The sequence below is a fragment of the Sparus aurata genome, chromosome 10 (assembly GCF_900880675.1).
Source record: "Sparus aurata chromosome 10, fSpaAur1.1, whole genome shotgun sequence".
NCBI classification, from domain to species: domain Eukaryota; kingdom Metazoa; phylum Chordata; class Actinopteri; order Spariformes; family Sparidae; genus Sparus; species Sparus aurata.
The window spans coordinates 5,856,722-5,869,561 of record NC_044196.1 but is presented as its reverse complement, the minus strand read 5'-3'; the positions used below and the strand labels follow the sequence as shown (position 1 = coordinate 5,869,561).

Genomic DNA, 12,840 nt, shown 5'->3' with positions numbered 1-12,840 from the left:
TAATTTGTGCATTTCCTTACTGTTATATTTTATACACCAGCCTAATATTTGCATACAGCTGCGTAATTCTACTTTGAGCAAATGTATGATCATTGTTGACCTTTATGTGTTCAGAAGACAGGAGTGTAACAGTCAGATCTGCTTTTTAACTACAATCAGGGATTTTTTGTGTGTGCTTCACATTTTTCAGTTTGGGAACTTTATTTAGCTTAATCTTCCTTTTTCTGAATGTCTCTGTTACAGATGCAGCTTTCCCTCGTACTGACCCAAACAGACTGCAGTTCTTTGCATATAGTACAATCTCTGTGAAGTGTGAACATTTGGACTGCTCACCTGAATGTAGAGTGATGAGGAGGCTGAAGAAGGATTCAACAAATACAACTCAACTGTGGGAAACATCAACAGGATCCATTACTGTTAAACCTCATTCTACATCAGAGAGTGGAGAGTACTGGTGTGAAAATAAAGAGGGGGAAAGAAGCAACAGTATCAACATCACAGTCACTGGTATTATTAACTAGGTTACTAACTAAGGAGAAAGATCTAAACTGTTCCTGAGCGTCAATACATGCATCCTTATTTTACAAAGGGTCCTTTTCTCAACAATGTGACATTTCTTAATCTTCAGGGTCATTTTTTTTTTTTACTAGCTTTACTTACATTTATTTTGTTTTTTTTATCCTAATAACTGATGATCAATGTGTAAGCCTAAGAATATATTTCAGTCAACAGCAATCCCAGTTGTTCTTCTCTGCAACACACTGAGGCAAAGTTTTAAAATACAAATTCATAGATAACAGCAAAATATTATGTCAAAATCATGTTTTCATGTGGGTTAGATGGTGATGTGATCCTGGAGAGTCCTGTTCTGCCTGTGACTGAGGGAGACAACGTGAGCCTGTACTGCAGAACGAAGACCTCCAACCCTCCTGCTGATTTTTACAAAGATGGCCTCTCTATTGCAACTGGATATACAGGGACATTAAATCTCAACAATGTTTCTAAATCTGATGAAGGACTCTACAAGTGCAGAGTCTCCGGAGTTGCAGAATCAGCAGAGAGCTGGCTGGCTGTCAGAGGTGAGATGATCTGTTTTAAAACCAAAACAAATAGATATCAGTAAGTAGACCAAGTTTTTTGCATTTCAGAAGTTAAAATGGCAAAAGTCAAGGTGTTGTGTAATTGATAATTGTCTCAACTGCAAATAAAATGTAGTGTGAAAGTGACGACAACTATAAGACGACAATAGACAAGACACGAAAAAATAAACATGTTTCGTTCAGCTATTCTAACATTAAGGGATGACATCTCTTTGGACTGGACTGAAATATGTCAACAGTTAATGGATTCATTCGTGTTGCCCAGAGAACAAATTCTAATGAGTTTCATACTTTAGGTGATCTCTGACTTTTCATCCAGCAACGTGATGAGGTGGATATTTCTGGTGTTGGTTTTATGTCTTTACACTTACATCTGAGGATGGTTGTACACTCTAGTAGGTAATATATCATTAACTGTTTTTAACTCCACACCATTTTGTCTCATGTTGCAGCACATATTACTTTATCACCTGGAGAGATTCAGGAGAGTTCACAGACTCCTTCGACTGACGGTTCCCCTCAGGTCCCGATCCTCCTACCAGTGGTTATCACCACTGTGTCTGTGGCTGTTCTGTTGATGTTGGTGGGACTACTTCACTGCCTGAAACACAAAGGTAAAGATCAGTATTACTATGTGTTTAACCAGAGCATGTTTAGAATGATCCATGTTATACAGATCTGTTCCTGTTCAGCCACAGTGGTTGTCCCTTCTCATTTATTTACTGAGCTGCTGACATACACAGTTTAGTCTTGACACTATTATTCTTCATTTTTTTTTGTTCTGTAGCAGGCTGCTTTGCTTCAGACACAACACCAGGAACAGATTCAGGTGGGTCAGCTGTTCTGTCCATGACAAAATCTTTGCTCAGGACAAATAAAGTTATCTTGAATCCAGAGTCTGCACAACACTTAGTATTGTAGTTCAATATTTATACATCTACAGTACTTAACTATATCAGCAACAACATACCATCTACAAAAAATTAAAAATACTCAATTCTAGTCAAATTTTTTTATGTTTCAGGCTCTGGGGAGGCGGGGGCTGCTGCTGAAAACATGGTGACATACGCTGTTGTTACAAAGCACCGTAAGAGAAGAGGTAAAACTATTTTAACACATTATTTTATACTACTACTCTACTGCTGTGTTTCCTTTCTTTTGGGCTCTGGGGTGGCACACTTGTGATGCAACCACCTACACATTTTAACAGAACATTTAAGTCTTCATTGTGAGAAATACATAATATTACAATAGTGTCTTTATTGCAGTAAAAAAAAATTAAAATGCAGTTTTATGTTGAGCGCCTGTTGCCTGTAAAGAACTGTAGTTGCCTTTGAGAAGAGAAATTGGTGTGCAGAAAAAAAAAAGTAGAAACAAATGTGCACCTGATGATTATGAAGTCATTCCAAGTCCTGCATAGTTATCTTGTGCAGCTGATCATTTGAGTTTTATGACACAAACCACATGAGAAAAACACACACATACTCACTCTGAAGTTTTTGGAATTATATTAATAACCTCTACAATAAAGCCAATAAGTGTGATATATTATATCATATTTGTGAGACACGTTACATATTATTAGACTCTCCCTCTGGTGGACTGACTGAGGTATAAATATTTCAGACATTAGAGACATTAGTGACATTCCATTACTCCAGAAATTTGTATGAGAACATAAATAGCCAATTAGCTGAACAGAAAGATATAAAGATGGGTGTCATCAGCAAACAGATACAATATGTATATTTAGCATCACAAGTAATTAAATGGCAGTATGATCAGAACCACGTGTCAATATTTCAGTACATTCATAAATGACCAGAGCTGTAATTGAACTCTTAATGTAAAGGGCCCTGTGCCACCCTTCATGTCAGACATAAATAGGGCAAAGTTGAATGTCAATAAAATGTATCTATCTCACAAAGCACATTTTTAAATGTGTGTCCTCCCCTTTGTTTGTAAAGCAGAACCCGGAGTATCCAGCAACTCAGCCAGGCAAACATCTTCAGCAGGCACCAACGATGTTGTCTATTCTACAGTCCAGATGAGGTGAGTGTGATACAGGGATTGAGGGTAATAGTTGACCAATGTGACTAATTCATGTTCTTAAAGCATCATTCTCATGGACAAGAAACAAGCAGATAGTTAGTGATGATGTGATTGGTATTATTTTCCAGACAGGAAAAGCAATTTCAACAGAATAAAATTACATAACAATAACACTGGTACATTTTGACCTTTGACAGCTTTAAAGTAGACAAGATGCTAAATATGACGGATGATATTAACGACATTAACAAGTCCAGCGGGTAGGACTTGTGCTGGCTGCCATTAAATCCAACTCACTGGACCTTTGGTCACTGAATTAATTAATTAATTAGTTGAGTTGAAAATGCTAACAACACCAAAGACAATGTTAGCAACTCGCTGGTTAAGAAAGTGGAACGTCCAGATACTCCAGGAGGAATCTCATAAAAATACAAATGTAATTTCTTGATTATATTTGAAAACTAATGGGAATCTTGTTTGTCTTACAGGTCACAGAGAGCAGAAATGTGGGCTTAGAGTGGAGCTTAAAGCTGTGCTGTTGTACATGGATATGAGGAGGGAGTAATACTGTATATTTTACAGTAAACTAGTGGATCTTTAATGACCTGGCACTCTGTGGTAAATGGATGCATGTTCAAGAACCAGAGAAATTAGTCGAAATGGGGCAGCCAGTTCAGTCAATTTCAGGTGGTTGGATTTAACTATCAAAAACAGTAATCATAAGTCATCTTTTTCTGCCTGTGTCCAGCCTTTAGAGGGATGATTTTGAAAACTTGTTTTGTTTTGTCCTTTTTATACTTTAAAAACTGTTAGAAAAGGTTGTTGTTGTTGTGGATGAGTTGATTAAAAGATTAAATAGAGAAAACACACTTAACCTCAGTACAGTTTGTGTCCCTTGAAGACGTGACTTTGATCATGAATATCAGCCCTTCATCTGTGGGCTTCAGCCAACACGCTGCATCGCTGTCTGTCTTTAGGACTGAGTGGTTTCTCACACTGTGACAGTTAAACCACATTGTTCCAGACATCTGTTCAAACGTCTGGAGACGCTTTTTATAAGAACAGAGCTGCTGCATCTTTTAAATACACTCGCTGTGGTCAAATACCAACATGATGCTGTTAGAGCAGTTTGACCTGAAGCAGACACACTGAGTGACAGAAATATGAATGAACACATGTCGCGTTCATGCTATATTAAAGTTGTGGCATTTACCAAGTTCATTTTTTTTAAAGCATTCAATTTGTTTGTAACCTGATGTGACCTTGCTTCTCTGGCTGCTCCTCCAAACCTGATTGATGCTTATCAGACTTCAGACTTCAAACTCATTTTATTGTCATTTCATTGCCATGGAACATGGACAAAAAAAACGATATCTAATTATCACTTGACCACTGACAATGCATCTGAATGGACAGTCAGAACATTTTGAGCCAGTTTTTCTCAGTTTGAGTCAGTTTCTGATGTTTGTCTTTGTAGGGCAGCTTACTGTCTGTTGTTCAGCTGCTTCTGTCATCTTAATGAGGGAGATGCTGTGACTATATGTATAATGTACATTGTACATGTTCTGTATAGAAAATCACTTATTCCGATAGTGTGTGTCTTATGTGTATGAAAAGTGCCTCTGTCTAGCTTTTCTACGTTTTAAACTTGTTTTCATAAAACCCTTCAGTAGATCTTTAATGTGCTGTGACCGCTGTATGATCATGAGATGAAGATGAATACAGGTCAAGATATTTCTCATGCTTTTAAACTCCGTCTCTTTATTATCATATTTATTTTCATTGTTTCTTTAGTCACTTTTGACAGACGCTGTGCAACAACCTGAGTGTCTCCACAGAGAAATATGATCACACACTTTGGTTTTGGTGCTAACAGCTGCTGAGTCTTTCATCACTTACTGTAAATGTACTGTAGCTAAGCTATAAAGAATGTGAATAAATGGTCTCATTAAAAATGTACTAATGAGTTCAATAATCTGCTGTGATGTGATCCTTTACTGCAGAATAAAATAATAATAATAATAATAATAATAATTATTGTTGCATTGATCATCTGTGTCTGGACAGAGAATATGATTTTATTCTATGTTTCACAGATTAAAAAGGAGCTGAGCCATTCTGCAGAACATATTATCAGCCCAAAATAAAAAAACAACATTCAAATGCATTTTAAGCAGTGAACAGTAATCTAGATAAACCAGTTAAACCAAAACAACAATCAATAAGCAATGAAATATACACACATGAGATACACAAACAAACACATACTATGAAATTACTACGTACATTAATTTGTAAGAAGTTGTTGAATTTCTAAGTCTAGGACATTGATTAACAAATTCACACGGCAGCAAAAACTGCCTTGAATGTACTTTTGGCAAAAATAAAGACAAGAAAATTACATTTAATATTACAAATCATAATATTATGGTTCAATCAAAGCAAAAATACAGTCATACTTGTTAACCTTGACCACAAAGCAATTTCTTTTTAAAAAATGCTTTTAAATGTAAAAAAATATATTTAATATGTAATGTTATGATCTTTCTTTTTTAGAATTACATTATGATGACACCAGACATGTTTCTTAATCAGCACCATAAAACACTGAGACTTCAGTGACAGTCTAATAATGTGTTTCCTCTGAATCTGCTGCAGCTGCTCACTGACTTTTTCCTTGTGCTTCCTCCTTCTTCCTGTCTGGGATCTTCTTTAACAATTCAGTTGTTTTGTTCAGTATTGTTGTTGTTTGTACGTCAAGATTTTCATCTTCTTTTTTTCTCTTGTTCAGCTGAGTTTTGTAAGTTAATGTGATTTCTTTCATTCTGTGGAATCGGTCACCTTCTGCCATCTTCTCCACTGACTGCATCTCTTTCTCAATAACTGTAATGTTTGTCTCCATGTCCGTCTGTTGTTGTCTCAGTTTCTCTCTCTGATTTTTCAGTTCCTCACTTTGTTCAGTCAGTTTATAGTAAACCTCCTGCTCAAAGTCTTTCTGTTCCTCCTCTTTCTTCTTCAACATCTCCTCTTTCTCCTTTAACTCTTCTTTAAGTTTTACCATTTCCTTCCTCAAATCCTCAGTTCTCTCTGTGATGAGCTGCTCTCTTTCAGTTTGATCCTCTTGTTGTTTCTTTCTTTCTGTGTGGTGATAAAAACAGGAAACAGTGTCAGATTCAGTTCAGACTTGTTCTGCTGATGCATTTTGTAGAGAGAAGGTGTCAGAGTGAACACAACAGAGACACAATAAAGCATTTTTTATTATTCTACAGCATGTCCATTGTTTTATTAGAAAATTAAACACCATCTTGTAACAGGATCTGATTTCTGATACTCTCAGATCATGTCTGCAGTTTCAAGGTGGACTGGAACCAAAACCAGCTCCTGACACAAGACTCACCGAGTCAAGTCACTGATGTGTACTAAACTTTGTCATATTTTAGCTTCTTTATTGATTTTTCCTTAATTAACATCATGCTCTAAAACCTAAATTCATATTGTACAATCACCAGTGACATCTTGTGGCCAGTTGTTCACATCACATCAGTTAAACTCACCTTTGGTTTGGATTTGTCTCCATTTCCACACAACACAGGCTGCTGCAACAATAAAGAGGAGCACACAAACCACTAGAACAGCAACATGAGCAGAACAAGACGTGGCCTCCAAACAGTCAGCTGAAATGATAAGAAACACAACAGAACAGTGGTTATATACAACTAGACATCAGCTGTTGGAAGAGAAAATAAGGACATTAGAGAAAAAAACTGACAAAACCAACCTGAAACTTTGATTTCAGTCTCTCTGGTCTGGTTGATGTGGTTCTGTTGGACTCTACAGGTGAAGCTGTTGCTGTGTCTCTTCTCCACAGTCACTCTGCTGCTGACAGTATAGAGGTCATCAGGACCTCTGACTGTCTCTGTAGGTCCAGCAGAGAGGAGGTTTCCCTCACCGTCCAGCCAGAACACCTCAGGTTCTGGATACCAGCCTGTAGACTCACACTGTAGAACCTCTGCAGTGCTGTTTATGTTAATCCCAGCTATGACTGGTGACGCCACAGAACCTGAGAAGGAGAACACATTATTTTAATATATATAACCAAACCGACCAAAAACTGATACTTTAAACAAGATCTTCAGACATTTTCCAGCCATATTTGTGGCAGCATTGCTAAATTCTTTTAAACAACACTTTGGGAAATGTTTCGCCTACCTTTGTTCACACAACTGATACATTTGATGCGATGTGCAACATTTTTCTCATCATGTTTGGAGCAATAAAAACTGATCATTTTAAGGTTATATCAGGAAAGATTTCCAACCGTGTTGATGTGACAAAAATCTTTCTAGTAAGACATCAGGACATTTCCAAGTGTATTTTTTTTTGCATTTTCTAGTCATGTCTGAGGCAAACACTTTTCTCCTGTCGTGATTTGAGGCAGTAAAAATGAGAAGTTATGTAGGAACATTATACAAATTTTGTGCAAAGAACACTCACCAACAACAAGCTCAACATGAGTTTTTTTGTCTTTTGAGGGAAAGTAGCATCTGTAAAGTCCATTATCAGAGAGTTTCACTGCAGACAGAAGCAGTGAAAGATCTCCCTGCTTCAGTTTGTCGATGGACACTGATGTTCTTCCTCTGTAAGACGGGTTTTGGTTTATCAGGAGGTCTCGACCTTCATGCCACACATGGACAAATCTGGGCTCCAGGTCAGGTCTCGCCCACTCCACGCTCTTTGAAACAGCATCCAGGGGAGGTTCCAGGCGGCACGGCAACACCACGTCTTCACCAACTAATGTCACCATTCTCAGAGGTGGTTGAGCGTCCTGAGCCTGGCCTGGAACAACACAGGTTCTTAAATCTTGTGCACAAACTCACTGTTGCCTGATGAACACGTTTTTTTTTGTTTTCCTCTTTTTATACAGGCTTAACACAGTGCTTGTGTCTGAGTGTAAATTACCTCCACAAGAGCCTGTCAGTAGGAGGAGGATCACAGTGTGTTGGAGAACCAAAGCTCTGAAAAAACTGAGCTCAGCTTTAAGGGACAATCCATCATTTAGGCCACACATCCTGGAGTTCTGGGGAAATAAAATATTTTGAAATGTTAATTTGTAGAAAAAAGGACCAAAATGATGATCAGATTAGCCTTAACTTCGGTTTGCTATGTAGACTTAAACTTCTGAGCAGATACAGTAATTCCTTTTTTTCTGTTCCATCACATGCACAAAAATGAGGCACAAAGATATTATGTGCCCTATCAATGTTGATTTACATTAACTTGAATTAAAAAATGGAATCATAAAGTAACAAACACACATACTGTGGTGAGAAATATCACTGTAGCATTAAGAATACTACACATCAACTAAAAGGCCTATGGCACAGTTCACAAGAACCGGCGCCGGTCCGTACTTCCTCCTCCAGCAAACGTTACAGAGCGCACATTAAATGTCTGACCTTCACCTTGTTTCTAGGTAATAAAGCAGAATCCACCACGCCTTACGCCTCTATTGTTACAGAGCAGGATGGCCGCCATTTTCTGTGTCAGTATCAGAGAGCCATTTTCAGCCATTTTGATTTTATATGTTTCATATTTGTTTAAATATAACAGCTTCTACAAATAAGTGACACATTAAAAACAACAGCAACACCACCAAGAAGGGAGGCAGTGGTTTGAGATTCTGACCTTGAAGAGAAAAAACGTCTGAGCTCCTTCTGCCGCAAAAATTCTGATAAGAGATTAATAACATCTAAAAAGACAATTAAATGAAGACATGTTCTTCGGCTGCATTATTTAGTTTGTTTATGTTTGTTTATGAATTGAAACTGGACTAAATGACATATTACCTTTGTCGTTGTGGACAGAAATGAAAAATTACATGCTATTCATGCTGCACATCATGTAAACTAGTTTCACCTACAGCTCAACAGTGTCAATAGACACACAGTAGAAGAGTTAGTTGAAGTTAAACTGTATCACTATTCCATATTGTTGTAACTCACAGTAAGAGACCCTCTTAGTGATTATGTTAAGATTACATGAGCGGTGAGCCACATTGAGATTACACTAATAAAAAAAACCAATACAACTGACAACATGTATATCTGTGAAAAACTAAAACACAAGAAATGAGTCAAAGCTAGAAAACATCGAACTCACACAATAAACACACTGCAGGAAATATTTGTCCACACGCTGCAGGTACAGAAGCTTCTCTTATCAACAGTGTAAATAACCAGTTTGCTTTTCCTCCACAAAATCAAACAACACAAATGAAACTTAAAATGAAAAAATAGTGAGAGCAGCGTTAAGATTTAGATAAAAATATGTTTTCTCAACAAAAGACTCTTACCTGTTGTATCTCTGAGTCCGTTCTCACCAGAGTCTACGAAGCCAAACTGCCGAAGTCCTTCATTAATAAAAAAAAAAAAAAAAAATTGTACTTTGACCCAACAGATAAGGTGTGTACTGTGTTCACTCCTAGACTGCAGTGAAATAAGTCACTGTATAGTAAAATACTGTTGAGTACATGACATGAATAATATTATAAGTTGTATTCTGTAACTGAAATATTCAGTTGATTCAAGATTCAAGGTGTTTATCATGACTCTGGTTGGACAGGTACACTCATGTGAAAGTCTTTGGTTGAGAGACTCTGCAACAAAATTATCAAAATAAGTTAATATCAGATATGACAAAATTAAATTAAAACAAAACAAAATAAAAGCAAACAAGTAAAAGTAAGCACTAAATGGTGAAGTACTGAGATATGTAAAAGGGAACAGGTGTGCCTCCACACCTGCACTGCAGCTCCCTCAGTAGCCTTTCCCTACCTCCAGTGATTTACAGTCAGCCTCTTCCCTGTTTCTGGCGTTTTTCCGTTCATTTCCCTCACCTGTGTTTTTCCTCCTTACTCCACCTGCAGCTCATCCCCTCATTAGTTTGGTTTGTATTTAAGCCTCTGTTCTCTCTGCAGTCGTTTCCAGATTGTCTGTGTCATGTTTCTGGTTTTTGTTCCTTACATTACGCTTCCACTTTATTCCTCGTATATTTCCTGACGTGTGCTTTGCTCATGGGTGGTGCCTTGTTTTAGCTTTGGTGTTGTTATTTTTTTCTTTTTCTGGGGCATTTATTAACCGTTTCTTCTAAATGACCAGAAACAGAGGTCCCCTCATAGATACTGGAGAAATGTAGTCCCCTGTTAGCACTGTTGACGTGTGTATGTGTGTGTGTGTGTTATAGCTTGCATTCAATGTGAAGTTGTTTATTTCATTGACTTTAATTGGGAAAAAAGCTCAATAGGAAAATCACTTCATTTCACTTTTCATTTATTGCTTAGAATGGATGTATTATCAGACTTTTTTAGACCTTTAAAATTGCACAGTCCCGAGAAACTCGCCTGACAAGTATTTACAAGCAAAATACATTTCACAGTGTACTTCTGTTCGCAGTCTATACTTTCACGATTGTCATTTTTTTTAAAGAAGACATGTAAAATACAAGATAAAAAAAAAATTCAAATCAAACCATAACAAAGACACAAATGATGATGTTGCATGCAGTCAATTGTTACATGACTTGATATAAGTATATCTCTATAAGGAATATCATTTTACATACTTTGCTTATTGTATCTGAAATCGACAACCTACCCAACAGCACAACACCCAGCAGTCAGCATCACATACGATGATGAAGAGTAAACTAGCATCTATGTTGTGTTTTGTTACAACATTCTTAAAACATGCTCCTGTCAGTTCTAGAGACAGTAATGACATTAATGATCAACTAAATGTAATAAAAATGATTAAAGAGAGATTAATTGAGAATGAACAAATAATTAATGACATTTGCAAAGAGTGACACCTGGTGCCTTCGTTTAAAAACTATAACATGTTGTGGATTCAATTTACAATTACATGCACGAGGGGGAAAAAGACAAATTGCCTGACAAATTTATTTCAACACTCGATGGCGGCCGCCTCATCCACCAACTCAAAGCATCATTATTTTACACGTTAGTAATGAGACTCAACAATCTTCTTATGTTTACAAATAGTTATTTTAAGTCCAAGTACAGTTTTTACTCATTTGGACTCAATTAATATGTATATTTTCTGCAGGAAGGACTGAGATGCTTGTGAACTATGTATAACCATCTTTGATACATGTTACATTTACAGTTAATCAATCAATAGTAAGTAGCTAATTTATAACATACCATAAAATGCTTTATCAGTCATTTATGATGAAAAAGTATTTATTTATCTATTCATCATGTATTTATTTATATATATATAATCATTAATGATAGTTTAACTGACTCTGTGTTTACAACCAATTCTAGAATCTGAACTTCGCGACTACTTTCTGTGAAGGTGAGTGTTTTCGTCATCACTGTCTCCCTCTTCCAGGAACGACTGAATCCCTTCCATTTGGTTCTCTACTTTCCTCTTCCTGTCTGTCAATGTCACATTCATACCCTCTGTTTTCTGCAGCAGCTTATCCATGTTCAGCTGCTGTTTCTCCACCTCTTCCTTTCTCCAGTTTCCACTGAGCATTTAAAAGGGCTTTGCTTTTCTCTCAGGTAGCCCTCTGTTCTGTCAGTTGCCTTTTCCTTCTCACTCTCTGCTATTTCCTTCTCCACTAACTGAATCTTCTCCTTGTTTTCCTCTCTTTCGTTCTCTATTTCTTCTAGCTGCAGTCTGAATTTCTCTCTCTGGTTCACAACTTCGGTCTTCAGTTCCATCAACGGAGACAAAACTGCCCCCCATGCGTCGAGTTCTTCTTGTGTCTTCATGGATTGTTTCCGGAGCTTTTTGTCAAATGAAGCCTTCTTTTTTGCTGAGAAAATGTACGCCTCTGAAAAAGACACGGATGAATGTTCATGGTAGAAGGAAATATTACACAAATAATACAAACTGAAAGATTTACCAGCACTTGAATGTAGCCTGAATATATGAATTACTCTCAAAGGGAGAGACCAACAATATTGGAGAAGAAAATAAAACATTCTGAAGATTTACATATTTGTATTAACACTGATAATATCAAATTATTAATATTAAATATCAAAGCTATTTTTTTTACTTACTGATTTTAGTTTTTTACATTTCCAGACAATAAAGAGAACCACAATCAATACAAGTCCACCAGCTATACCACCAACCAAGCCAACAATGATACAGTAAGGACAAGACGATGTGATGGAGAAGATGCCAGCTGAAATGATAAAACAAGACAGGAAGAAATTGTTATCACAATTAGAAATTAAAAATGTAATTTGTATTAGGAAGTCATAGTCACTGTGACTCACGTTGCTCCTCTGCATTGTTACTAGATTTCAAAGGTTTTGATGAGCCTGAGGAAAGATGTGACACACATCCAATAAAACATTTACTTTGAAATTCAGTTATGTAGTGTTATCTGTATTTTATTGTGTTGTATGTCCACTGTGTTTTATCATTTGGTTGTGTTTTGTCACTGCAGCATTTAACAAATATTTATTTATTTGCTTTTCTTGTGTCTATTTGTACCATGTTGTAGATGTTATTTGTGAATATGATTGAAATGCAAACAAAATATATTATCAGACATCACATGTTAACTATACTTCAAGTATTTAACTCGAGCCTATTGATGAGAGATTTCCCTCCACACAAGATTTGGAGCACTGAACAAAGTAAAA

At 36.7% G+C, this 12,840-nt stretch overlaps 1 protein-coding gene across 1 annotated transcript in view; it reads right to left on the bottom strand.

Annotated features, from left to right (window-relative positions):
* LOC115590457 (butyrophilin subfamily 1 member A1-like) overlaps positions 1 to 11,901 on the bottom strand; it is a 28,145-nt gene extending 16,244 nt beyond the window's left edge. The window contains exons 1-4 of the mRNA XM_030431819.1: positions 11,764 to 11,901; positions 8,112 to 8,229; positions 7,647 to 7,988; positions 6,931 to 7,212 (exon numbers count right to left, since the gene is read on the bottom strand). Of these exons, the coding sequence (XP_030287679.1) occupies positions 6,931 to 7,212; positions 7,647 to 7,988; positions 8,112 to 8,229; positions 11,764 to 11,901 (880 nt within the window). The remainder of the gene's footprint in view (positions 1 to 6,930; positions 7,213 to 7,646; positions 7,989 to 8,111; positions 8,230 to 11,763) is intronic.
* Between the last annotated feature and the right edge of the window lie 939 nt (positions 11,902 to 12,840).